Below are 27,835 nucleotides of genomic sequence, written 5' to 3'. Positions count from 1 at the left end.
GTGTCAGTGTCCTTCTCAATTTTTCAATAGATAAAGAAAAATCCATTCTTCTCATCAGGAATCGCCCTTGAATCCGTTAGGACCAAGTAAGTCTTAAGAACAGGATAGCATGACAGTCGAAATAGACCGATTTTGGAGACGGTCTAGTAGAAACGAGTTCTTCACTATTATTACAGACTAGAAAGAAGGAACAGTTCTTCTGAAAATAAATCAACTTTGATCCAATGAGGACCATCTGCTTCTTGTTAGCCAGACGCAATAGCATAATAGTCAAAAATGTGTAATTTTGGAGATTGGTCTCGCAGAAATTTGTCAGTGTCCTTCTCAAATTTTTAATATACATAGAAAAATCCATTCTTCTGAGAGGGCCTTGAACCTGTTAGGACCAAGTAAGTCTTTTTCTTTAGAACACGATAGCACGACAGTCAAAATTGACCGATTTTGGAGACGGTCCAGTAGAAACAAGTTCTTCATTATTATTGCAGACTATGTCTATGAAAGAGGGAACCGTTCTTCTGAGAAGAAATCAACTTTGATCCAATGAGGACCATCTGCCTCTTGTTAGCGAGACCCAATAGCATAGTAGTCAAAAAATACGCAATTTGGGAGATTGGTCTCGCAGAAATTTGTCAGTGTCCATCTCAATTTTTCAATATACATGGATAAAGAAAAATCCATTCTTCTGATAGGGCCTTGAACCCGTTAGGACCAAGTAAGTCTTTTTCTTAAGAGCACGACAGTCGAAATTGACCAATTTTAGAGACAATCTAGTAGAAACTATTATTCCAGACTATGTCTATGAAAGAAGGAACAGTTTTTCTGAAAATAAATAAACTTTGATACAATTAGGACCATCTGCTTCTTGTTAGCCAGACGCAATAGCATAATAGTCAAAAAATGTGCAGTTTTGGAGACTGGTCCGGCAGAAATGTGTCAGAGTTCCTCCCAATCCCTCGGGATTTACGGACTAGGAAGAACAAATCTTCTGAGAAGATTCAATTAAGACCACGCGCTTCTCTTTATGCGCAGTAGCACGAGGGGCACGTTAGTCCAAAAAATGTTCTCGAATTGTGCCAATCTGGAAAGGAGTCTATTATTTCAGGAACTGCTGCGGTTCCGAAAAGGAATTTGTGAGCGTTTCCTTTACCTGCTTACTTTGGTCCCAGATACAATGCGGGGAAACGTGCCCCGTAAACTCGCCCAGCCTGGAAGAGAAGAAACCAGAAGAAAGATCACCTCGGGAAGGTTTCCTGGCACGACAGCAAAAAAAATACAAAACCCGTTCGTCCAAAACACACAGAGTCGGGGACGGTCTGATCCGGAAGATTCCTGAAGTGAGTTGAGGCGTGAAGACGGGAAGGCTGGGCCTGAGAAAATAGTTTTTTTTGTGACGGAACTCTCTTCATCCACATTTGCTTGCTTTCGCATTTGAATCGGGCGTATTTTCAGCCACCTAACTCCCATGACACAGGACCCAACTCGTTTGAATGGCTAGGTTTTTTCCAATAGATTGTAAAAGTGGGCATAAAATGACAGATTGATTTTAATTTGTTCCAGCATTCATGTTTGCTTGCTGTTTAATTTGAATCAGGCATGGTTTTGGCCACCTAACTCCCATGACACAGGACCCAACTCGTTTTAACGGCTAGGTTTTTGCAATACTTTGTAAAAATTAGCATTTCAAATTTGTTCAGGCATTCGTGTTTGCTTGCTGTCTCATTTGAATCGGGCATGTTTTCAGCCACCTACGTTAGCGCTCTGCACTAAAAATCTGATGAAATCGAAGTTAACCAGTTTAATAACAATTTTTTTTGCAATTTATTGTAAAAACGAGCATTTCGAAGGAAGCTAAACAATTTTAGTTTGATTCTCTATCAATATTTGTTTGCTGTCACATTTGAATCAGGCACATTTTCGGCCACCTATCTCCCATGACACAGGACCCAACAAGGATTTTGCAATTTATTGTAAAAATGAGCATATTCAAAGAAGCTGAATGACAGATGGATTTTAATTTGTTCAGGCATTCATGTTTGCTTGCTGTCTCATTTGAATCGGGCATGTTTTCGGCCACCTACTTTAGCGCTCTGCACTAAAAATCTGACAAAATTGAAGTCAACCAGTTTAATCACAATTTTTCTGCAATATCTTGTAAAAATGAGCATTTCGAAAGAAGCTAAACGATCTCAATTCGATTCTCTATTGATATTTACTTGCTGGTGAATTTGAATCGGGCACAGTTTCGGCCACCTAACTCTTATGACACAGAAACCAACTTGTTTTAACGGCTAGGTTTTTGAAATATCTTGTAAAAAATGAGCATTTCGAAAGAAGCTAAACAATTTTCGAATTCGATATTTGCTTGCTGTTGAAATTGAATCGGGCATGTTTTCGGCCACCTACCTTAGCGCTCTGCAGTAAAAATCTGACGAAATCAAAGTTAACCAGTTTAATCACAATTTTTTTTGCAATATTTTGTAAAAATGAGCATTTCAAAAGAAGCTAAACGATATCAATTCGATTCTCTATCGATATTTGCTCGCCGTGTAATTTGAATCAGGCATGTTTTTGGCCACCTACCTTAGCGATCTGCGGTCAAGTTTAATGACTAGTTTTTTTTCAATATATTGTAACAATTAGCATGGCGAAAGAAGCTAAACGATTTCAATTTTGAATTTTTTATTGATATTTACTTGCTGGTGAATTTGAATCGGGCACGGTTTCGGCCACCTAACTCTTATGACACAGAAACCAACTCGTTTTAACGGCTAGGTTTTTGAAACATCTTGTAAAAATGAGCATTTCGAAAGAAGCTAAACAATTTTCGAATTCTAAATTTGCTTGCTGTTGAAATTGAATCGGGCATGTTTTCGGCCACCTACCTTAGCGATCTAAGTTTAATGACTAGTTTTTTTCAATATGTTGTAACAATTAGCATATCGAAAGAAGCTAAACGATTTCAATTTTGATTTTTTTATTGATATTTACTTGCTGTTAAATTTAAATCAGGCATGTTTTCGGCCACCTACCTCCTATGACACGGGACCCAACTCGTTTTAATGGCTAGGTTTTTCAAATATCTTGTAAAAATGAACATATTCAAAGAAGCTAAATGACAGATTGATTTGAATTTGTTCAGGCGTTCGTGTTTGCTTGCCGTCTAATTTCAATCAGGCATATTTTCAGCCACCTATGTTAATTCGCGGTCAAGGTTTTTGCAATATCTTGTAAAAATGAGCTTTTCGAAAGTAGCTAAACCATCTCAATTTTATTTTCTATCGATATTTGCTTGCTGTTGATTTTGAATCGGGCACTTTTTTGGCCACCTACGTTAGCGCTCGGCACTAAAGATTTGATGACGCCAAAGCTAACCAGTTTTAATAATTAATTTTGTTGCAATATCTTGTAAAAATTAGCATTTTGAAAGAAGCTCCGCCCACGATCCAGGAAGCAAGTCGCTCTCGGATTCAGACTGTGATCTGAACACGAAAGTGGATCTTCACTCAGGGACAGAAAAAAGCAGGCCGATAGCCGGGGGTGGGAGAGCAAGGCGTGGTCGGGGTCGGAAGCGAGTCATTAGCCAGAACGGGACAAAAAGAGGTCGTAAGTTGGGACGGGAGAGCAGACGTGGTCAGGATCAAAACAGATCGTAGCTGGAGACAGACAGGAGCAAAAAACAGGACAGGTGGGAGTCAGGGTTGAAAAGAGCTTGCCTAGTATTCACTGAGGTTTGCAGACAGACTGACAACAGGGGATTGACAGGACTGGGTTCAAATACTGAAAGGGAGCCAATCATAACCTGCGGCGGTTGGCGCCAAATGAGCAGGGCCAACTGAGTCACATCAATGATCATGACACAACCTTGCTGTTCATATTGCCGGACTGGCAGGAGAAGTACAGGAACTCAGAGATCTGGCCGATCACCTGGACGGTATGGGGCGGAAATCAAAGCAGAAAAAAAAACAAAAGTAGTGACAAGCAACCCCAAGGTAGCACCACAAACATCACCGTCAACCACAGAGACCTAGAACCTGTCACCAAATTGAGATATCATGGAGCTGTCGTATCAGAAGAGAGGTCAGAACCAAAAAAGTTCAAACCAGCCAGACCTAAACCCATCTGGAGGGACAAGAACATTGATCAGAGTCAAGCAAGTGTTGGGACTTCCATCTTCTAGCTAGCAAGACTTGGACTTTCACCAGAAAGTTGGAAAGGAAATTCCAGGCTATGGAGATGCTACAGGAAAGTTTGATTAGCCCATGGGAGAAACCAACTCTTGAGGTCACATTGGACCCTACCAAGAACTTGATGGAAACATGAGTGGTATGGTCAGGTCACAAGATCATCAGGACTGACCAAGATCATCCATGGGGCACAGTCCAAGGGGCCAGAAGAAGAACAGGGTTCATGACTCCAAAACAGGCCAGGAACCGTCAGCACTGGAGAAAGCTGTTCAGAGTGGTCCTCAGCAGTGCTTTGTCGACCCTTGCAGTCTGAGGTATAAGATTCTAGGTTCTTGGTTCACCTGCTATAGACACAGCTCACGCCGAACCAGGAGGTGTTTTGGTGTGGCTGGAACCCATTCCAGACACGCTTGGTACCAAATAACCTCAGCCTTCTAATATTGATGGAGACCAGGCGGCCAAACCCAGATAAGCCGGAAAAACCTGGCAACCGGCTAATCGGTCCAAAACATTGGAGTATTTATTTGTTTTTCTCCTGCGAGGATAAAGAAAACGCCCTCCCTCACATCCCCTCCACCCAAAAGTCCGGAACCGGCCTGCCACACCTTCTTTTATGAAGGTCCATCTCAAAGGACTTCCATCCCGATTTGTCACATCATCACCAGCATTGTCTTTGCGTAACCTCCAGTGAGAGGAAGTGAGTCGGTTCTCGATGGAGTGACTTCCTCTTCCGGGCGGAGTCACTCAAGAGCAAATAGGTGAACAATGAGAACTTGTTTAGAAAATGAGAAGGAGCGCCAGCTTCCGTGGTTATTTGGGGAAACTGGGGATGTGAGAGTCCAAGGACCTTTCGTCGTCATTTTGGGAGGGTGTCCCCGAGGAGGATTGCGTCACTCGGTTTTGGGATAGGTCGTGAAGAAGGTAAGCGGTCGGAATTTTCCTATGTAAAGTTCGGTTTTGTTTTGATGGATGGGATTCTCTGGATCTGCGTAGTCTGAAATCCAATACCTTGGCAGTCCATCATTTGGACTCAGACCTAACTCAATTTACTCTGCAGTTGACTTGGATTGGGACTCCTTAGACTAGGATTCCGATCTCCCTCTGATTCCTGAGGTTTGGACTTTGACTTCAACCTTTTGGTCTTTGAGTTGAGACGAGACTGATTCCCAGGATCTTGACTCCGACTTCTTCGACTTGGGCTAAAATTTGACTCTGACTCCTTGGCTTTTGACTCAGACTAGACTGACTCTTTGCATTTTACTTTGACTCCTTAGGACTGTAATTTGACCCCGACTCTGGCTCTCGACTCAGACCGGTCCCTGGGTTTTGACTCTGATTAATGGGTTTTGACTCCAATGGGAGTGACTCCTTGGATCGGGACTCCTTAGACGAGGATTCCGAGCTCCCTCTGATTCCTTAGGTTTGGACTTTGACTTCAACTTTTTGGTCTTTGACTCAGATGAGACTGATTCCCAAAATCTTGACTCGAACTTCTTAGAATTGGACTCCATTTGACTTTGACTATTTGGCTTTTGACTCAGATTGGACTGACTCATTGGTTTTTGACTTGGACTCAGATTTGACTCTGACTCCTTGGATTTGAACTTGAAATAAACTTCAATCCATTGGCTCTTGACTCAGATTCGATTGATTCCTTCGATTTTGACTCCATAGAGTAGGACTCAAAATTGAGTTTGACTCCTTGGATTTTGACTTGGACTCAGATTTGACTCTGACTCCTTGGATTTGAACTTGAAATGGATTTCAATGTATTGGCTCTTGACTCAGGTTCGATTGATTCCTTCGATTTTGACACTTAGAGTAGGACTCGAAGTTCGGTTTTGTTTTGATGGATGGGATTCTCTGGATCTGCGTAGTCTGAAATCCAATACCTTGGCAGTCCATTATTTGGACTCAGACATAACTCCATTTACTCTGAATTTAACTTTGGTTGACTCCTTAGACTAGGTTTCCAATCTCCCTCTGTTTCCTTAGGTTTGGACTTTGACTTCAACCTTTTGGTCTTTGACTTGAGATGAGACTGATTCCCAGGATCTTGACTCGGACTTCTTAGACTTGGGCTAAAATTTGACTCTGACGGCTTGGCTTTTGACTCAGATGAGACAGACTCCTTGGATTTTGACTCTAACTCCTTAGATTTGGACTGTAATTTGACCCTGACTCTTTGGCTCTCGACTCAGACCGGTCCCTGGGATTTGACTCTGATTAGTAACTCCGTGGATTGGGACTCCTTAGAGTAGGATTCCAATCTCACTCCAATTCCTTAGATTTGAACTTAATAACTTGACTTTAAGATTTTGGTTTTGACTCAGATCGGACCGACTCCTTGGATGTTGACTCAAACTATGTAAAGACGGACTCAGATTTGATTCTGACTCCTTGGCTTTTGACTCAGATTGGACTGACTCTTTGGATTTTGACTTGGACTCAGATTTGACTCTGACTCCTTGGATTTGGACTCGAAATGGACTTCAATTAATTGGCTTTTGACTCAGGTTCGATTGATTCCTTCGATTTTGACTCAGACTCTGTAAAGTGGGACTCAGATTTGACTTGGACTCTGGCTTTTAACTCAGATAGGAACGACTCTTCGGATTTTGACTCTGACTGCTTAGATTTGGACTCAGAGTCGCCTTTGACTCCTTGGATCCGTACTAGGACTTGACTGTGACTTCTTAATATTTGCCTCAAAACTATCTGACTTATCATCAGGCTCACGATGCGAGTTGGATGCGAGTCCCTTCAGATATTTGAACTCCTGACCCAAACCCTGACCCGCACAAATACGCAATCTACACCCACCACGAGGCGACTTTCCCTTTAAATCCATGAACCTTTTGAAGTGGTTTATTGACACTGGGTGGGAGTCCATCCCCTATCTTTCTGTGACAAGTCGGCGACCCCTCCCGGGAAAAATCCACTCTCGCGGGGAAAGAATGCGCATGCGTCCGCGTGCGCGTTTGCGATAAGAACTGCAGGGGGGAGTGCGCAGACCCGAGCGGGACTCCATTTCCTTCCTGTAGCCGCTTCAAAACCCGGTTTAAGCGCCGCTGGCTTTTAAAAACGCTGCGTTGGAAATGCGGAGCCGTTCCCACTCTCGTGCGTGAAATGTCCACGATGGCTTGGCTCGTGTTTTGCGCCCTGCAGGCGGGGACGGCGCTCGCCACGCGCGGACACTGCGACCGGATGGCGTGTCAGGCGTTTTTCCTGGACTCTCAAGACTTCTCGGGGGCCAGGAAGAACTGCCGGGATTCCGGAGGGGATTTGGTACTTGTTCTGGACGCGGAGGCGAGTTTATTCCACGACGCGAGTGGGGAGTTTTGGTTCGGGACGGACGACGACGCGCCGCGTTGCATGTCGGGAGGGGTCTCCCACGGGGGGAATCTAACCGTCCGGAACAGGACTTGCAGTGAAAAACTGCAGGGGTATTTGTGCCGGTACGTGCAGGTGGAACCGTGCGTGGTTTTTGGCGTGGAACGAGGTCGGGTGTTCGAGTTCTCGGCTCCCATGGGGTTCCGAGTGGACCCCGTTTCGCGATTCTACCCCCTCGGCACGGTGGCGACGGTGGGTTGGGCTAACCACTCCGATCCGGAGGCTAAGTATTTATGTTTCGAATCCGAATGGTTGCAAGCTCCGTGGAACTGCGAGGTGATGCGCGGGGGTTGCTCCCACGCGTGCGAGGGCGCGTCCTGCGCGTGCCCGCCGGGGACCCCGCACCTCCACGCGAACCGCATCACCTGCAGCGACGACCCCTGCGCCGGGTGCGAGCACCTGTGCGATGACGTCACGCGTGCGTGTCAATGCCGTGACGGTTACGCGCTGGAGGCGGACGGGAAATCCTGCGTGGACGTGGACGAGTGCGCGCGGGAGCGGACCTGCGTGAAAGAAGGGGAAGAGTGCGTGAATCTGCGTGGCGGGTTCGAATGCCGGTGCGGGGACGGTTTCGTGGAGGAGGAGGGCGCGTGCGTGGACGTGCGCGTTTGCGCCCAATGCGAGCACATGCTGTGCGTGAAGACGCGCGGCGTCTACGCGTGCGCGTGCCGCGAAAATTTCCGCGTTTCCAAGAGGGACGCCACCAAGTGCGAGATGTTCTGCGAGGAGCGGGATTGCCCGGCGCACTGCATTCCCAACTCCGACCAGCAGGGCGGCGATATGCAGCAGTGCTTCTGCCCGGACGGTTATATCAGAGACGTGCGCGAGGGCGCCCCCTACTGCACCGATATCGACGAGTGTGAGGTGACGGGGCAGTGCGAGCACAATTGCCACAACCTCTTCGGGAGTTTTCTCTGCGACTGTCGGGAAGGCTACCGGATTTTCGACCATTACATGTGCGTGGAGGCGGACCCAAACGCAGACCCGCAGTCGGACCAAGACGCGGACCAGGACACCGCCACCCCCGTCCCGGTCCGTCCCCGACCGGTCGCCGTACCCCGATACGTCCAGGCGGGCTCCGCCCTGGGCATCGCCGTCTTTCTGCTGCTCGTCCTGGCGATACTCTACCTGGTGGGCAGGAATTTGAGCCGGCGTTGCGGGAGTTTGGACCTGCCGCCCCTCAAAGGAGCCGACATTTTCTACCTGCAGCAGGTGAACACCGAGACCTACAAGCGCCTGTCTTTGGACAGAGGGTCCTTTGGCGCCCCCCAGAGGTTTTGACTCGGGCGTGCGCCGCCGGACAGTACGCGGTGCTGGAGCACCTGCCCCTTTCGTAGGGACTCGAGTTGAATGCCTTGGATTTGGACTCAAGGCCTTTGGAGTCGGACTCCGATTTGACTCGGATTCCTTGGATCAGTGGGTGTCGAAAGAAGTACAAGAGAAAAATGAGTTGCGCTTTGAAATATGTCTACTTAATGTTGCCTGATCAAGATACTTACAGAGCAACTGGAGATATATTACTTTTTCCTTTTCTTTCGCTCTTCTTTTTCCTCACTCTCTCTGTATCTGCCTCTCTTTTTCTTTATTTTTTTCTCTTCATTTTTCTTATGTAATATCTCTTTCTCTGTCTTGTTCCCTGTATTTTTTGCTCCCCCTTTGTTCCATCTTTCTCTCTCTCTAACTTACTTTTCCTTTTCTCTCTTTGTTTTTCTCTCTTTTTCTCTGTATATTTTTTCTCTCTTTTTCCCTTTCTTTCACTCAATCTTTTGTTATTTGCTCTCACTCTTTCTTTGTCTCTCTGTCTCTCTTTGCATCTTTGTTTTTCTCTCTCTTTTTCTGCCTCTCTTTCCTCTCTTTTTCTCTTTATTTATTTCTCTTCATTTTTCTTGTGTTTTATCTCTTTCTATGTCTTTTTCCTTGCATTTTTTGCTCCCTTTGTTCTTTCTCTCTAACTCATTTTCCCTATTCTCTATTTGTTTCTCTCTCTTTTTGTCTTTCTTTTTATCTGTATATTTTTTCTCTCTTTTGCTTTTTCCCTTTTTCTTTCTTTCACTCTATCTTTTATTTGATCTCACTCTTTCATTGTCTCTCTTTGCCTCTTTGTTTTTCTCTCTTTTTCCTCTCTTTCTGAATCTCCCTCTTTCCTCTCTTTTTCTTTTTCTCTTTATTTCTTGCTCTTCATTTTTCTTATGTTTTATCTCTTTTGCTGTCCCTTTCCCTATATCGTTTGCTCCCTTTGTTCCATCTTTCTCTCTAACTGACTTTTCCTTTTCTCTCTTTGTTTCTCTCTAATTTTATCTCCATTTCTCTTTTCCCTTTCCCTTTCTTTCACTCTATCTTTTGTTATTTGATCTCACTCTTTCTTGGTCTCGCTCTCTCTCTTTCTCACTCTATCTTTCTCCTGCTAGTTCTCTCTTTCGTCTAACTCATTCGATCCTCCAACTAAAGTGTCCCCATTCGACAAGCCGTTTCACTTTCTCGCACGCTGCCGCTTTAGTTTTTTATTGCGCAATACCTGCAAACTTTTGGACTTGGCACTCTAAATGTTTTTATTTTATGTTCTCTCGGAGTATTGAGCGAAGGAATGCACTTTTCGGGGCGATCCGGTGCTTCGGCACCTGCCCTTCATTTCTACAGACTTAAGAAATTGCTAGAACAGATTTTGTAACATTATTTATAACACGAATAAGAATCATCCTTTCTCTACTAAAGTTTTCGGGGCGAGAAAGTACTTCAAGGGACAGTGTGTAGGACTTAGAACCTCCTAGTAGTAACACAAATGCTTTCATTAAAAAATACATTGATTCTAATCGTAAGGGAAAATAAATAAACTATGATACAAACGCTTTTTTTTTAAATCAAGAAATTTCACAAAACACGAGCCTTATGTATAGAAAAATGACATCTTGCTGCTACAGGTACCCCCAAAAACGAAAACCTGCTGAAATGCCGGGTGAAGATACAACAATTTTTTGGGGAAGGGGGATTTTATGTCATGAACCGGAACCGGATCAGGACCCAAACGCGTGACGTTTCTCACGCAAGCCTTTTATTTTACGGGAAATGGGAAAGCCAATCTGTCAATGAGCCACAGCTGGCGCCACACGGGCTGGGCCAATTGGGCGCCATGGCAACTGTGACATTTTACGTATTCTTCCCTGTTCTTTTTACACTCGTTTTTGGTTGCAAAATGCAACGTAAGTGACATCTAGTGGTCAAATAATACACACTGTCCCTTTAAGCAGCTGCTGTAACTAAAAGATGCAAGCAAAGGAACTGATTTTTTTGTTGCTGTCAATATTCTGTTATTTATCGAAAAAAATACACAATATTTTGGAGTTTTCCATTAAAGTCTCATAATGACATGTCAACTTTTTAAACCAATTCTGAAGCTCCTAGTTTGTTTTGTTGTTGTTGTGTGTTTAGCTTTATTTCATTATGGGCAATGTTCCTTCTGCAATTCCAATGGCCTCTCCTTTTTTCTGGATTTGTTCTTCTTTTTTTTAGTTTTTTTTTCTAATTTTTCCCCAACCTTTTATTCATTTTTTGTTCTTTTTCCTTTTAGTTGTTTCCTCCTATTTTCTTTTTTAGAGACTTTTACCTATTTTCCTGGCTTTTTCCTATTTATTTCCTTTTTTTTCCCTACTATTTTCGTTTTTCTTTCAAATTTTTCAAAGTCCCCGGTGTGTAATTTTTGAGCACCAGATGGCGCTGTAGTGTGTAATGAGCACAGCGTAGCAGCAAGATGCCAGACAAACATGGCAGCGAACTAAGTTGGGATTCCAGTATATAAAAAAATACCAGTTTCTCCACCTATGATCTATTTTATAAAACAATCTGATATTTGGTGTATTTTTGCCGAACATTCATATAAATATATATACATATTTTCTACAGAACGACATTTTTTTGCACCACTAAGTCACTAAATATGACACACTGTCCCTTTAAGAGCTTTTTCCTCATACCCTGGCTTATTTTCTCTGACTTTATTTGACTCTTTTTCTTTCAAAGTCCCCAGTGTGTAGTATTTGAGCACCAGATGGCGCTGTAGTGTGTCATAGGCACAGCGTAGCAGCAAGATGCCAGACAAACCTGGCGGTGAACTAAGTTGGGATTACAGTATATTAAAAAAAGTTTCTCCGCCTATTATCTATATTATAAAATGATCTGATATTTGATGTATTTTTGGCGAGCATTCATATAAATATATATATATATATTTTCTACGGAATTATATATTTTTTGCACCACGAAGAGACACTAAATATTACTCACTGTCCCTTTAAGACATTTTTCTCATACTCCTATTTCCACTAACTCTATTTAATTCTTAATTTAATTCTTCAAAGTCATATTTGAGCAAAGGATGGCGCTGTAGTGTGTAATGAGCACAGCGTAGCAGCAGGATGCCAGACAAACAAGGCGGCGACTTATGTGGAAAAAACACACGTTTCTGGACTAGTAGGTCATGTTTTTTTGCCTAATATTCAAAGCGATGGTCTCATTTAGTGAGTAAAACCACAAAGAGGCGCTCGATATGACACACTGCCCCTTTAAGAGCGTTTTCTCCTACCCTGGCTTATTTATTCTATTGTTTTTCTTTGGGATTCCTTCGAGACGTTCCAGAAAACCTTTGCCAATTTCCGTCTAAGGCTGCAGGGAGTGGGAGGTCTTCAATCCAAGTAAAAGGGGCGTGGCCTGCCTCCCCCTTCCCCCAAATGACGTCATTGAGGAGCGCGCCCCTCTTCGTGGAGGAGAAAGTTTCCTCGGAGGCTGTTTTGCGGGACAACCACTTCCTTCCTCCGCCGGCGAGCTCCGCAGCATGCCGGGGGGAGATTCCAGAGAGCGGCCGAGCGCCTCCATCGACGGACGGGGACAATGAAGCGCGCGGCGGCGGCGGCGGGTTTGCTCCTCGCCGCGACGCTGGCGCTGGCGACGGCATCGGACCTGGATCCGGACGACGGTTTTTGCGTGCGGGGCGCGTGCGTGGCGGTTTTCCGGCGGACCTCCGACGTGGCGGACGCCCGCAACGTTTGCGCGCAACGCGGCGGGGTCTTGACGTCGGTGCGCTCGTCCGGATCACATGACGCCATCACGGGGATCCTGCGTGACTTTCCCGGCCGATTTTGGATCGGGTTGCGGAGATTCCAAGACTGCCCGGAATTAGACAAGAGTCTTAAAGGATACGAGTGGCAGGAAAGCCAAGAGGGGGGGTTTGAGAACTGGGGGGTCTGGTTCGATAGCAGCTGCGCGTCCCCGCGGTGCGTCACGGTGTCCGAAGCGGACGGGTTCCGGTGGGTGCAGGAACCCTGCGACGCGCGCGTGGACGGCTTTCTCTGCGAGTACCGAGTCCCGCACACCTGCTCGGCCTCGGAGGTGAGGACCCCCGGCGCCACGGTGGACTTCACCACCCCGTTCGGGTTCGGAGGCGCGCGTCTCGTCCTCATCCCGCCCGGAAGCATCGCCACGCAAAAACCGAGCCGGCAGAAATGGGTGTGTTTGGATTCCCAATCGTGGTTGCGCGCTCCGTGGAGCTGCGAAATCCAGCAAGGGGGTTGCGAACACAAATGCGCCGTGGACGGAGACCGCCGACCGTCTTGTTCCTGCCCGCCGGGCTTCTCCGTCGACCCGGGGAACGAGGTCACGTGCGTCCGGGACGCGGGGGACCCTTGCAAGAGTCTGGCCTGCGAGTACGCCTGCCTGGAAGACGACCGCGGCGCGTTCGCGTGCGCCTGCGACCACGGCTTCCGAATCGCTCCCGACGGGAGGTCGTGCGTGGACGTGGACGACTGCTCGGACGCGCGCCAGTGTCCCGGAGAGCGCAGCCGCTGCGTCAACACCGTGGGCGGGTTCCGCTGCGAATGCCGAGCGGGGTTTGCGATCTCGGCGGGGGTCTGCGTGGACCAGGACGAGTGCGCCTCGGCCCCCTGCGAGCACCGCTGCCAAAACACGGAGGGGAGTTTCCTCTGCTCCTGCTACGATCGCTACCGGGTGGACCCCGGGAACCCCCACAAATGCGAGCGCTACTGCGGGATGGAGGAGTGCGTGGCCGACTGCGACCCCAACGACCGCTACCAGTGCTTCTGCCCCAAAGGCTACATCTCCGAGGAGCGGGAGACCCACACGGTCTGCATCGACATGGACGAGTGCGCCGACGCCTTTTGCGAGCAGGGGTGCCAAAACACCTTCGGGGGGTTCGTCTGCTCCTGTCGGAGGGGCTTCACTTTGGTCAAGGAGGTCTTCTGCGTCTGGAACGAGGACGAGGAGGGATCCGGAGGGGAGGCCGCCACCACTGCTCCCACCTGGTGGGTCTCCCCGACCGCGGAGGTCCCTCCGACGCGGAGACCCTCGGTGCTCACCTCGGGGGGGCTTGCGGCCGTCATCGTGAGCTGCGTGCTGCTGGTGGTGCTGATTCTCTTTTTGGCCCAGATGGCCCTCAACAAGAGGGACCGGGAAGGGAGGGGGGCCCCCCTTAAAGAGGGGCCCGACCAGGGGGAGACGCATAGTTTACAAGGCATGGGGGCTGAAGCTTAACAGAAAGAAAGAGAAGAAAGAAAGAATGGTCGAAGAGGACGAACCAAAGGCAAAACAAAGAGAAAACTTTCGAAAGGCCACGAACGGATGAAAGGAAAGAAATTCAGATAAAAGGAAAAAAGGAGGAAAATGCGAAAGCACCAAAGGGGAAAAAAAACAGAAATGACGGACAAAAGGTCACAAGAAAGAAAAAAAAGAAAGGACGAAAAAAAAACCTTTTGAATAATCAAAAAAAAAGGTGGAGAAAAAAAACATTTTGAAAGAACAAAAAGACGAAAGGACTAAAGGAAAAAGTCAGAAATGACGGACAAAAGGTGACAAGAAAGAACCCCCAAAAGAAAGGACGAAAGAAAAAAAAATACGTTTTGAATAATCAAAAGAAAGGTGGGGGAGAAAAAAAATACATTTTGAAAGAACAAAAAGACGAAAGGAAGAAAGAAAGGATGAACAGATGAAAAGAAAAACAGATAAAAGGAAAAAAGAGGAAAATACGAAAGGACCAAAGGAAAAGAAAACAGAAATGACGGACAAAAGGTCACAAGAAAGAAACAAAAAAAGAAAGGACGAAAGAAAAAAAAAAAACTTTTGAATAATCAAAAGAAAGGTGGAAAAGAAAAATATACCTTTTGAAAGAACAAAAAGACGAAATGAAGAAAGAAAGGATGAACAGATGAAAGGAAAGAAAAACAGATTAAAGAAAAAAAGGAGGAAAATACGAAAGGCCCAAAGGAAAAAAAACAGAAATGATGGAGAAAAGGTGACAAGAAAGAAACCACAAAAGAAAGGACGAAAGGAAAAAATGCCTTTAGAAAGAACAAAAAGACGAAAGGAAGAAAGAAAAGGATGAAAGACCAAAAAAAAGACAACCGAAATAAAGACTAAAAGAACTTTTGAACAGACAAAAGGACGAAAAAGAAAAGACAAAAGAAATAAAGGTCAAGCAGAGAAAAGTAAGAAAGGACAAAAGAAAAAGAGGACAAACGATTGAAAGAAAGTAAAAAGGATGAAAAAAAGAAAGAATGGACGAAAAAACTGACGAAAGCAAGAATGACGATTGAATGTAGCGCCAATACTCGGGAATGGCTTCGAATTCCTGGCGAGGACCGCGAGCACTGAAGAGAGAACTTTTGCACAAGAAAACGAAAGAAAAACTCCAGTTTAAAACCTCAAAAAAGCTTCTTTTTGTTTATAAACCTTTCCAACACTTTTATCCTTTGCTAAAACGCCAATAAAACCTATAGAAACTGCACAATATCGTTTATTCCCCTGCTCCCAACTTACTTGTGACATCTTGTGGCCAAACGAGAGTATTGCAACTTGAACAATAACGAGTGCAGATATTCCGTCAGAAAAATCTAATCTCATGATCACAATTTTTTATCGCCGAAACTTTAATCAAATGAATAAAAATGGCACATCACCTCAATCAAATTGGTTGTCCTGCTCTCGAGTGAATGGTGTCATCTAGTGGCCGATCGAGAGTACTGCAACTTGAACACTATTGAGTGCGGTATTCTTATTGTAAAAAAATAAACAAATCAATCAAAAGACAATATTTTTTTGCCCAAACGCGTAAAAAAATAAATAAAAAAACACACAGCTACTGGTTTTCGTCCTGCTCCCAAGGTAATAGTGACATCTAGTGGCCAAACGAAAAAACTGCAACTTGAGGAAAAATGAGTGCAGTTATCTCATGAAAAAAAAACTAGATAATCAATGAATCGATGATCATTATTTTTTGCTGATAAAATGAATAAAAACCACACCGACCTTCAAGAAAGAATGTTGACCTGCTCCCGAGGCAATGGTGACATCTAGCGGCGGGATTGCGAAACTGCAACTTGAAGAGGAACGAGTGCAAATTTACCCATTTTAAAAACAAGCAATCAACCATCACTGATGATTTTTTTAAAATCATTATTAGCTAAAATGCTAATTCAACAAATTTTTTTCAATATTGATACAAAAAAGTTGATAATATATAGATGAAAGTAACAAAAACCGTCTTGCGACCAAAGTATGGAAGCCCGAGAGTGCCATCATTCAATTCATTAAAACGACCTTTTCATATAAAAGCTTTGAGCAAATATAATTGAAATCACCATTGAATATAATTACTTTTTTTGTTTTAGAACAGAAGGCTTCATAAAATGTGAGAAGATGGTATTTCGGTAATACATCTATCTATATATGTATATCTATCTATATCTATCGATCTATCTATATATCTAGAGCTGTCTATCGATCTATACATATAATTATTATCTCCCTTTTTGTTTTCCCACTTTTCTTTCAGTTTCCCTTTTTCTCTCCTTTCACCCCTTGTCCTCGTTTATTCTTTTCTTTCTTGAACCCACTCCCCCCTTGTTTTTCTTCTTTTACCCCCTTTTTTGTCCCCCACTCCCTTTTCTCCTCCTCATTTTTCTCTTTTTTTCCCCTTTCCATTTCTGTCTTTATCCTATTCCCACCCTTTACTTTTGCCCATGTTGCCTTCATTTTTTATTATTTTTCCTTTCTTTCCCCCATTTTGAGTTTCCTCACACTCCTTTTCCGTTTCCTTTTTTCTTACCTTTTTGTCCCCCTTTTCCTTTCTTTTCCCTCTTTTTCTTTCGTTTTTGTTCCTCTTTGTTTTCTTTTCCCCTTTCTTTCTCCCCCCTTGTTTTCCTTCTTTTACCATTTTTTGTTCCCCTTTTTCTTGATTCTGTTTACCTCATCACCACTGGTTTTTTATTCTATTTTCTATTCATTTTTCCTCTTCCCCTTTTCTTTCTCCCCCCCTTGTTTTCCTTCACCCCTTTATTTCCTTCTTTTACCCACTTTCTCTTTTATCCCTTTTTTGTTCCCCTTTTTCTTTATTCAGTTTACCTCACCCCCCCGTTTTTTTATTCTACTTCCTACTTGTTTTTCCTCTTCCCCTTTTCTTTTTCCCCCCTTGTTTTCCTTCATCCCTTTATTTCTTTTACGCCACTTTCTCTTTTATCCCTTTTTTGTTCCCCTTTTTCTTTATTCTGTTCACCTCACCCCCCCGGTTTTTTATCCTATTTTCTACTTGTTTTGCCTCCTCCACTTTTCTTTCTCCCCCTTCTTTCTTTCACCCCTTTATTTCCTTCTTTTACCCACTTTCTCTTTTATCCCTTTTTTGTTTCCCTTTTTCTTTATTCTGTTGACCTCACCACCCTAGTTTGTTTTAATTCTATTTCCCACTTGTTTTTCCTCTTCCCCTTTTCTTTCTCCCCTTTCGTTTTCCTTCAACCCTTTAATTCCTTCTTTTACCCCATTTTCTCTTTTGTCCCTTTTTTGTTCCCCTTTTTCTTTATTCTGTTGACCCCACCACCCTATATTCTATGTTTACTTGTTTTTCATCTCCCCTTTTTCTTTTCCTTCAACCCTTTAATTCCTTCTTTTACCCCATTTTCTCTTTTGTCCATTTTTTCTTCCCCTTTTTCTTGATTCTGTTGACCTCATCCCCTTTTTTTTCCTCCCCCTTGTTTTCCTCCACCCCTTTATTTCCTTTGCTTACCACTTTCTTTTGTATCCCTTTTTTGTTCCCCTTTTTCTTGATTCTGTTTACCCCCCTCCCCTGTTTTTTTTATTCTATTTTCTACTTGTTTTTCCTGTTTCCCTTTTTGCATTCATTGCAAGACATTAGAAGAACGTTGCAATTTGTTGACTTCGATCAAGGGCGTAGTTTTGGGCATGGGCGGAGGGGACGTGTCCCCACCAATACGGACAAAAACTGTAAGACTCCCCATACTTTGTATTCCATCTGGTGATTTTTAGCAGCGGTTTTCCGTTTCACTACACAGTGTCCCTTTAAGGTTGAATGCAACTTGCGTAATACTTGGACCCCCTTCCCCACGAGTGCAGTTGGAAATTGCATAAGCCTTTTTTGTTTTCACAAGCAAGGAAAGGAAGTTCTTCCACTTTTGCACAAAAACCATTGCGCTGGTGGGCGTCAACAGCCCCTTTACAGCATTTAGACAACTCACTCTCCCCCCCCTAATAATATCCAAACAAAACTAGGATTGTCGGAAATACTCCATTGCCTTGAAATGGTTCAGTCCATTGGATTCCTAGCACAGCTTTCGATATTCAGTTTTGTAGAATTGGTGTCATTCTATTTTCTTGAGTATTCTCTGTCATATTTGTGTATTTCTGTAGTGTACTGTAGTTGTACTTTTGTAGTATTTCTGTAGAAGCCTTTTTGGAGTTTGTATGTTCTCCCCGTGCTTGCGTGGGATTCCTCCGGGCACTCCGGTTTCCTCCCACGTTCCAAAAACATGCATTTCAGGTGAATCGGCCGGTCCAAATTGTCCCTAGGTGTGAATGAGCGAGCGAGTTGTCTGTCCCTGTGTGCCCTGCGATTGGCTGGCAACCAGTTCAGGGTGTCCACTGCCAGGAGATGGCTGGAATGGGCTCCAGCCCCCCCGCGACCCTAATGAGGATAAGCGGTACGGCTAATGAGATGAGACTATTAGTATTATCCCGGAGCTGCCTGGTGTGTTTTTTGGTCTTCATAATGCTGTCTGTTCTCCAGTATCTCCTTTCACGTAGCTCGGAACCCATCACAGTTTTTGTAGTATTTCAGTAGAAGTATTTTTGAAATCTTTCCATAATAGTATCTTAGTATTTCTAATATTACTGTAGTTGCAATTCTGCAGTGTACTCTAGCTGTATTTCTGTAGAAGACTTTGTATAATACTATTACTGTAGTGTTTTTGTAGTATTTCAGGAGTAGTATTTTTGAAAGCTTTCCATAATAGTATCTTAGTATTTCTAATATTATTGTAGTTGTATTTTTGTAGTATTTCTGTAGAAGCCTTTATGGAAAATTATATAACTGTAGTGTTTTTGTAGTATTTCAGTAGAAGTATTTTTGAAATCTTTCCATAATAGTATCTTAGTATTTCTAATATTACTGTAGTTGCAATTCTGCAGTGTACTCTAGCTGTATTTCTGTAGAAGACTTTGTATAATACTATTACTGTAGTGTTTTTGTAGTATTTCAGGAGTAGTATTTTTGAAAGCTTTCCATAATAGTATCTTAGTATTTCTAATATTATTGTAGTTGTATTTTTGTAGTATTTCTGTAGAAGCCTTTATGGAAAATTATATAACTGTAGTGTTTTTGTAGTATTTCAGTAGAAGTATTTTTGAAATCTTTCCATAATAGTATCTTAGTATTTCTAATATTACTGTAGTTGCAATTCTGCAGTGTACTCTAGCTGTATTTCTGTAGAAGACTTTGTATAATACTATTACTGTAGTGTTTTTGTAGTATTTCAGGAGTAGTATTTTTGAAAGCTTTCCATAATAGTATCTTAGTATTTCTAATATTATTGTAGTTGTATTTTTGTAGTATTTCTGTAGAAGCCTTTATGGAAAATTATATAACTGTAGTGTTTTTGTAGTATTTCAGTAGAAGTATTTTTGAAATCTTTCCATAATAGTATCTTAGTATTTCTAATATTACTGTAGTTGCAATTCTGCAGTGTACTCTAGCTGTATTTCTGTAGAAGACTTTGTATAATACTATTACTGTAGTGTTTTTGTAGTATTTCAGGAGTAGTATTTTTGAAAGCTTTCCATAATAGTATCTTAGTATTTCTAATATTATTGTAGTTGTATTTTTGTAGTATTTCTGTAGAAGCCTTTATGGAAAATTATATAACTGTAGTGTTTTTGTAGTATTTCAGTAGAAGTATTTTTGAAATCTTTCCATAATAGTATCTTAGTATTTCTTTAATATTCTAATAATACTGTAGTTGTATTTTTGTAGTATTTCTGTAGAAACCTTTTCGTATAATACTATTAGTCATTTTTGTAGTATTTCAGACAAAGTGTTTTTGAAATATTTCCATAATAGTATCTTGGTATTTCTTTAATATTTTTAATATTACTGTAGTTGTATTTATGTAGTTGTATTTTTGTAGTATTTATGTAAAAGCCTTTTTGTATATTATTACTGTCATGTTTTTGTAGTATTTCCATCAAAGTATTTTTGAAATCTTTCCATAAGTGTCTACGTATTTCTGTAATATTTCTAATATTACTGTAGTTGTATTTTTGTAGTATTTCTGTAGAATCCTTTTTGTACAATACCATTATTGTTGTGTTTTTATAGTATTTCAGTACAAGTATTTTTGAAATCTTTCCATAATAGTATCCTAATCCCCTTTAGTATTTCTAATATTACTCTAGTTGTATTTTTGTAGTATTAAAGTCGCAGTATTTTTGTATTGTAGTATAACTGGTGTTATTAATGGAAGTATTCCTATACTTATATATCTTTGTAGTATTTCTTTAGTATGTTTTAATATTACTTAAGTTGTATTTTTGTAGTAATATTTCTGTATCATAGTATTACTGTAGTAGTATTTCAATAGTATTTCCTTAATTTACAAGGTTCCTGTTTTTAAGGATTAGTTTTAATATTTAGTTTTGGAGTAGTTTTATTACTGACACACAAAGGTATAAATAAATTGTTAGTAGTATTGTATTTACTATTATAGTCTTTATATTTTGACCATTTTTGTTCAGGCGGGACGGATGCAAGTGCTTGGCGGGCCGCACGTGGCCCGCAGGCCGTAGTTTGCACACCCTCGCCCTAAATGCCTAGCACTTCTAAAGCTCTGATCCTTATATCGCCCCCGATTGGTTTTGAGTTTTTTCACCGAGACAAATGTCACGCCAGCCCAAAAAAACGAATTGCGAAGTAACAACACCTCATTTAATTAATTTTCTCGAGATAAGAGAGTTCATTGAAGGAGACGTCATAAAATGGAGGCCTTTTGTTTGTTAAAGGGGCCAAACACACGCCGTCCTCCGCGTCATTGGATTTCCCCGAGCGCGACAACTGGAAAGCAAAGAGACTTACACAATTTCCTCCGGTGTGAGGAAAGATGAGTCGGCATGGCAGACAGTTCTCTGTCGGGGGCGAGATGCGGCCCCTTCTTCTCGGGACCGTGCTGGTCGCCGTGGAATTGACGGTAGGTCTGGCCTTTTTTCTGGCTCCTTTTTGATTTTAGGAAACGGGAAAAAACGCCGACGGTTCCTCAACCATCTATTCGAGAGAAACACAAGTCTCAACGTGTTCTTTGAGGGATACGTGCTACGCGGAGCTTTCTTTGAAACATTCCTTTCTGAATGCTTAAACTCAAAAAGGAACGCTTTTAATTGAGGTTTGAAAACTCAGGCGTCTGAAATCGACTTTATGACTAAAAGCAGAGTTAAAGCAAACTTAAAACCTTTAGTTTAGGAGTTAAAACTTAACTCTAGATTAAAAGCAGGTTTGAAACCCGACCCTGTTAGTTAAAGCGCTAAAACTGGAGATTAATCGGTATCTGAGCAACTATAAAATCCGGTAAAACGGGGGTCTCAAACGGAACGGGGTCGGGGGGCTCGGAAGCTAGGGTGCCAAATGTCCTTGTCCACAAAAAAACAGCGCTGATAAAAACATTCTGCTCTTCTTAAAGGGACAGTGTCCTATTTTTATTTCCACGAGATGTCGCTGTAAGCAACTATCACGTCCAGTAAATAGGGGTCTCAAACGGAACGGGGTCGGGGGCCTAGGACGCTAGGGTCCGGATGAGGTGGTGCCAAATGGGCTTTTTCCACAAAAAAATAGCGCTGATGAAAGAATTCTGATATTTTTAAAGGGGCAGTGTTCTATTTTTGTCCACTAGATGTCGCTGTAAGCAAAAATCACATCGAGTAAAACAGGGGTCTCAAACAGAACGGGGTCAGGGGGCCTCAGAAGCTAGGGTGCCAAATGTCCTTGTCCACAAAAAAACAGCGCTGATAAAAACATTCTGCTCTTCTTAAAGGGGAAGTGTTCTATATTTATTTGCACTAGATGCCGCTGTAAGCAAAAATCACATCCAGTAAAACAAGAGTCTCAAACTGAACGGGGTCGGGGGCCTCGGAAGCTAGGGTCCGGATGAGGTGGTGCCAAATGGGCTTTTTCCACAAAAAAATAGCGCTGATGAAAACATTCTGCTCTTCTTAAAGGGGCAGTGTTCTATATTTGTCCGCTAGATGTCGCTGTAAGCAAAAATCGCGTCCAGTAAAACAGGGGTCTCAAACGGAACGGGGTCGGGGACCTCGGAAGCTAGGGTGCCAAAATGTCCTTGTCCACAAAAAACAGCGCTGATAAAAACATTCTGCTCTTCTTAAAGGGACAGTGTTCTATAATTGTCCACTAGATGTTGCTGAAAGCAAAAATGAGTCCAGGGAAAACTCCAAACGACGGAGACTCAAAGCGAGGAAAAAAAACAGCTTTTATTCTTCCCATTTTGACCCAATGGAAGACAAAAAGAAGGGAAAACATATTTTTTTTTTAAAAGAAGAAATAAGAAAGAGGGGAAAAAGGAAGAGAGGAATAAAAAGAGTAGGGGACAGGAAAGCTAGAAATGGAAATTGGAGAAAAAAAGGAAAGAAATGACTTGAGGAAAAAAAGACAAAAACAGGAAACAAAATGCAATTTTCTCCATTTCATTTTTTTGCCTTTTTTCTGTAGCTTTTCTCTTAGTCGTATTTCTTTTTTTCCTTTATATTATCTTTTCTTATTTTTCTTCTTTTCAAAAGTAATAATGTGACCAAAACGCACCTCAAGTCTCCGTATTTTGTCCCCTTCCGCTCTGCTATTAACACTCGTTTTTGGTGGCAGGGCAGAATACAGCGACATCTAGTGGAAAAGTAATACAAACTGTCACTTTATCTTTCAGATTAAGGCAGGGGCTTTAAAATATCATCCTGGGGGCCACAATTGGACCCCTGGGATAAAAAGTCCATAAGTGTTAGAACAAATGCAAATCTGAGGACCCCATTAAAAAGGTTCTTTTCTAATCCATGCTCATTTTCCACCATTTTTAATATTTGTGACATTCCTCCTATGCTGGATGTTCTCAGAAGAAGGTTTATGTATTCAGAGCGGAACATAAGTTCTCTTTTCCTGGTTTAGGTGGTCCGGTGTCCACCATCTTGTCCAATTTACGGCCCAGTAGCCGCCTGCCAATCTCAGAACCACCGCTGGGTGCCAGAGCTGCCGGCCAACATCACGTTCCTCTACCTGGAGATGAACCTGATCTCTGAGCTCAACCGGACGTCCTTGCGCCACCTCGAGGATCTTCGAGAGTTGGACATGGGAAAGCAGCTGGTGAGGCTCCTCATCCGGAAGGGCGCTTTCGTCCGCCAGACCCGGCTGACCCGTTTGGTCCTGGGCGACAACACGGGCCTCCGTCTGGAGCCGGGAGCCTTCGAGGGGTTGGTGTCCTTGAAGATCCTCATGTTGGACCATTGCGATTTGACCGACTCCGTGGTGGCATCCGACTACCTGCGGCCGTTATCGTCCTTGGAGACGCTGGATCTGTTCGGGAACAAACTACAAAGACTCGTTCCGGGACTCTTTTTTCAAAGTCTTTCGAACTTGACCCGATTCAACGTCATGTTGAATCAGATCGAGAAGTTGTGTGAGGAAGACCTGGTGGGTTTCCGAGGGAAGACCTTCGCCATATTCAACATGGGCTCCAACCACTTGTACAAAATGAGCGGTCCGGACTTCGATTGGGAGAAGTGCGGGAACCCCTTCCGAGGTCTGTCCTTTGACACCCTGGACTTGTCGAGCAACGGTTTCAACGTGTCCTCCACTCAACGGTTCCTCGACGCCATCCAGGGGACTCCCGTCGGTCACCTGATCTACTCGGGATACCTGGGCAAAGGTTTCTCGCACAACAACCAACGGGATCCCGACCGGCGAACTTTCCAAGGTCTGGCGGGCAGCAAGTTGAGCGTTTTGAACCTGTCAAAAAACCGAATCTTCGCCTTACAAAAAGCCGTTTTCCTTCCTCTGGGGGACGCCATCATCATCGACGTCTCGCAAAACAAAATCAATCAAATCGGGGAGGGGGCCTTCAGCGGGTTGGAGAATCTCAGATTGCTCAACTTGACCTTTAATATTCTCGGGGAAGTCTACCCGTACTCGTTTCGGAATCTGGACCAACTGCGGGTTTTGGATTTGTCTTTTAACAACATCGGTACGCTGGGATACCAAGCCTTCGACGGTCTTTTCAAACTTCGGGCCTTGTATATGACAGGAAACTCCCTCCGGACTCTCGGTTCTCCGGCGTCTTTGCCAAACCTGGAGTATCTCCTTCTGGGTGACAATCGCCTGATCAATCTCTATAACATCGACCGACTGGGCGTGGACCCGATCCACGTGGACGTGACAAAGAACCGCTTGACCGACCTGGAGGACGTCTATCTGGTTTTGACTCATTTCCGGAATCTGCAGAACTTCTTCTTTGGCGGCAACTTTATGAAGTGGTGCACGCTGGGTGACAACGTCTCTATTCCGAGGAATCACAGTTTGAAGGTGCTGGACCTTCACGACAGCTCTTTGCAGCTCATTTGGGACGACGGGACGTGTCTCGATGTCTTTGATCATCTCCACAGTCTGTTGGGGCTCAATTTAAGCTTCAACTCCTTGACCAGTCTCCCGCGGGGGATTTTCAAAGGGCTCAGCGCAGTTATCGAGATGGACCTGTCTGCCAACGCTTTGACCTATCTGCAGCCTGATGTTTTCCCGAGAAGCCTGAAAAATTTGGACCTTTCCAACAATTTCTTAGCCAACCCAGATCCAATGACCTTCGGTTCCCTGGAAGTCCTCAACTTCCTGGGGAATCGCTTCCATTGCGACTGCCACCTGGAGCCCTTCCTCAAGTGGATGAACTACACCCAGGTGGGCTTCGTCAGCCCGGCTGAATATCGATGCCGGTTTCCCGCCGTTTACGTCGACCTCCCTCTGCTCAACTACTCCCGGTTGGTCGAACCCTGCGAGTTGGACGACGAGCTGGCGGTCCGAGAACTCAGATTGGTGCTCTTCGTCTTCTCCGGCCTGCTGGTTCTCGCCACCGCGCTCGGCGGGATCCTTTACGCTCGTCTACGTGGGTTCATTTACAAGGCTTACAGGAAAGCGCTAGGTCGGGTCCTGGAGGGACCCGAAGCCCCGCCTCCTCTGGCGGAGACGCAGTACGACGTCTACGTGTGCTTCAGCGACTCGGACTACGCGTGGGTGGAAGCCGCCTTGTTGAAGAAGCTGGACAACAAGTTCAGCGAGGACAACCTCCTGCAGTGCTGCTTCGAAGCCAGGGACTTCCTTCCTGGCGAAGACCGCCTTTCCAACATCAGAGACGCCGTCTGGGGCAGCAGGAAGACGGTCTGCGTGGTCTCCAAGGAGTTCCTCAAAGGTGGGCATAGTTGCAGTTATACCAGTGGATTTGATGTGTAACAGTTATCAATCCAAATGGGAGGTTTGAGGAGAAGAGAACAGGGCCATGACTTTAGCAGTAATATCTCTTGAAACTACACCAGCATGAACCTGTAGCCTCATCGTAGCTCATTTTCTGATGGTCCAAGTCCTTTTCTGTGAGTCGCTGTGCAAAACTAACCAGACCGTTCTCCCCGTTAGATGGTTGGTGCTTGGAGGCCTTCACCTTGGCTCAAGGTCGCATGCTGAACGAGCTCCGGAACCTTCTCATCATGCTGGTGGTCGGCAAGGTCAGTTCTTCGACGGGAACCTGCTCATATACGTAGAAAATCCTCCTTCGTCCGTGATTTAGCTGTCGTCCAAACATTTGAGGGAAGGTCCTAAAGTGAAAACTCATTGGTGGAATTCTCTCACCCGACGGGAAGGTGGGGCCCTACCAGCTGATGAAGTCCAACGCGGTCCGAGCCTTCGTCCAGAAGCGCCAGTACCTGGTGTGGCCTGAGGACCCCCAAGACCTGGCCTGGTTCTATGAGCGTCTTCTCACTCAGATCCTGAAAGATGTGGAGGTGGACAAGTCTGACCAGGCTGCACCTGAGAACCAGATCCCGCTGGAGGACCTCCAAGTCTGCTAGGAAAACCTGGTGGGGCTTGATGGTTTCAAATCAGAGATGATATCACTCTAACAGTTAAAAGTAAAGACATTTTGTTTTCTCTGGCTTATCTTGCATGTTCGGACCTTCAAGAACTGTACAGTTTTGACAGTAAAAATAAATTGAATTGTGGTTTGAACAATATCATTCCAAGCATGGATACTTTGGACTTCATTCTGTAGTTTTTGTTTTCTGGGCCCAGAAGGAAGAAGCCATTTTCCATTTCAACCACTAGATCGGGACAAAAAGTGACTTTTGAAAATCCATCAAACGTGGATTGGAAGAAAAGAGTGCAGATGGGCTTCGGGTCACCTTATTCCCCGTCAAATATTTGTATATACAAAATTACTTTAGTAACTATATTATGATTTATGTTTTAGAGAGAGAGGGATAGAGAATAGATATATAGAGATAGATAGAGAGAGAGAGAGACAGCGAGAGAGAGAGAGATAGACAGATAGATAGAGAAATAAAGAGAGAGATAGAGCAATAGAGCAAGCAATAAAGATAGAGAGATAGATATAGATAGACAGAGAGAGAGCGATAGAGATAGAGAGCGAGCGAGCGATAAAGATAGAGATATATATAGAGATAGAGAAAGACAGCGAGAGAGAGAGATGAACAGATAGAGGGATAGAGAGAGCGATGGATAGAGAGAGAGAGCAAAAGAGAAAGATAGAGAAATATTAGAGAGAGAGAGTGCGATACAGAGCAAGCAATAAAGATAGAGAGAGATAAATAGAGAGAGAGAGAGAGAGAGAGAGATGGACAGATAGAGAGGGATAGAGAGAGCAATGGCTAGAGAGAGCGCGATCGAGAGAGAGAGAGCGAAAGAGAAAGATAGATAAATATTAGAGAGAGAGAGAGCAATACAGAGCAAGCAATAAAGATAGAGATAAAGAGAGATAGATAGACAGAGAGAGAGATAGACAGATAGGGAGAGGGATAGAGAGAGATAGAGCAATGGATAGAGAGAGAGCGATAGAGAGAGAGAGATAGAAAGATAGAGAAATAGAGAGAGCGATAGAGAGAAAGATACGTTATTCATCCCTGTAGGGAAATATCCCACTTTGAGCAGTATCCTTGTGTTGGAAAATAAAATAATAAAATAAAGACATAGAATACAAAAATACCCAATACAACGCGTTAAAATAGAGTATTTAAATAGTGCTACGGAAAATACACACCGTCATAAAGATTGGGTAATATGCAAATGTGGGGGTGGGGTTTCATGTGGGCTTTGACTCCCCCGGGTGGAGTTCAAGAGCCTCACGGCATGAGGAAGAAATGATCTCCTCAGTCTGTCCGTGGAACAAGACTGTGACAGCAGTCAGTTTTAAATCAAAGCACGGCGGCACAAGGGTTAGCACGTGTGTAGCAAAGTTCTGAGGTCATGAGATTGAACCCCCTGTGTGGAGTTTGCATGTTCTCCCCGTGCTTGCGTGTTTTTTTTCCGGGCATTCCGGTTTCCTCCCACATTCCAAAAACACGATTGTCTCTGTGTGCTGTGATTGGCTGGCAACCAGTTGAGGGTGTCCCCTGCCCACTGTCCGAAGATAGCTGGAATGGGCTCCGGCACCCCCGAGACCCTACTGAGGATAAGCGGTGCAGATAATAGATGGACGGACGGATTTATTCAGTAAGTATTTTTCCATTTCGTCGTGTATTTAAAAGCAAACGCCAATGACTGAAAACTACCGCCGTTCCGATTTTTTTTTCAAAAGAAACGTTTCGGGGGACTTTTCTTTTTCCCCTCTTGAAAATCTGTTCTGAGATTGAATTCATTCCAAAAGCAAATGTTGACC

The 27,835-nt window shown here is 43.8% G+C and overlaps 3 protein-coding genes and 1 long non-coding RNA gene across 4 annotated transcripts; 3 read left to right on the top strand and 1 right to left on the bottom strand.

Moving 5' to 3' along the window:
* Nucleotides 1-1,152: 1,152 nt before the first annotated feature.
* On the bottom strand, nucleotides 1,153-21,276 carry LOC148345935 (uncharacterized). The gene is made up of 3 exons (XR_015848325.1): nucleotides 20,992-21,276; nucleotides 15,885-15,954; nucleotides 1,153-1,367 (listed from the first exon to the last, which is right to left on the bottom strand). It is a non-coding gene; the product is annotated as an uncharacterized LOC148345935 (long non-coding RNA).
* LOC148345937 (thrombomodulin-like) lies at nucleotides 7,237-11,039 on the top strand. The gene has a single exon (XM_088324995.1). The coding sequence runs from the start codon at nucleotides 7,314-7,316 to the stop codon at nucleotides 8,856-8,858; it is 1,545 nt and encodes a 514-aa protein (XP_088181121.1). The 5' UTR covers nucleotides 7,237-7,313; the 3' UTR covers nucleotides 8,859-11,039.
* Nucleotides 12,340-15,545, top strand: LOC148345936 (thrombomodulin-like). The gene has a single exon (XM_088325501.1). The coding sequence runs from the start codon at nucleotides 12,459-12,461 to the stop codon at nucleotides 14,112-14,114; it is 1,656 nt and encodes a 551-aa protein (XP_088181627.1). The 5' UTR covers nucleotides 12,340-12,458; the 3' UTR covers nucleotides 14,115-15,545.
* Nucleotides 20,971-26,067, top strand: LOC148345934 (toll-like receptor 5). The gene is made up of 4 exons (XM_088325500.1): nucleotides 20,971-21,103; nucleotides 23,077-25,360; nucleotides 25,582-25,670; nucleotides 25,806-26,067. The coding sequence occupies exons 1-4, from the start codon at nucleotides 21,017-21,019 to the stop codon at nucleotides 26,010-26,012; spliced, it is 2,667 nt and encodes an 888-aa protein (XP_088181626.1). The 5' UTR covers nucleotides 20,971-21,016; the 3' UTR covers nucleotides 26,013-26,067.
* The last annotated feature ends 1,768 nt before the right edge of the window (nucleotides 26,068-27,835 follow it).

Source organism: Urocampus carinirostris, chromosome 20, assembly GCF_059441175.1.
Source record: "Urocampus carinirostris isolate Australia breed hairy pipefish chromosome 20, RoL_Ucar_1.0, whole genome shotgun sequence".
NCBI lineage: Eukaryota > Metazoa > Chordata > Actinopteri > Syngnathiformes > Syngnathidae > Urocampus > Urocampus carinirostris.
This window is presented reverse-complemented; position numbering and strand designations above follow the sequence as displayed.

What these genes read in the sequence shown, in the direction of transcription:
- LOC148345937 (XM_088324995.1), top strand. Translation starts at nt 7,314, where the DNA reads ATGTCCACGATGGCTTGGCTCGTGTTTTGCGCCCTGCAGGCGGGGACG.
- LOC148345936 (XM_088325501.1), top strand. Translation starts at nt 12,459, where the DNA reads ATGAAGCGCGCGGCGGCGGCGGCGGGTTTGCTCCTCGCCGCGACGCTG.
- LOC148345934 (XM_088325500.1), top strand. Translation starts at nt 21,017, where the DNA reads ATGAGTCGGCATGGCAGACAGTTCTCTGTCGGGGGCGAGATGCGGCCC. An exon ending in TGGTCGCCGTGGAATTGACG is followed by an intron (nt 21,104 to 23,076) that starts GTAGGTCTGGCC and finishes TTCCTGGTTTAG; the next exon opens with GTGGTCCGGTGTCCACCATC. An exon ending in TCATGCTGGTGGTCGGCAAG is followed by an intron (nt 25,671 to 25,805) that starts GTCAGTTCTTCG and finishes CCCGACGGGAAG; the next exon opens with GTGGGGCCCTACCAGCTGAT.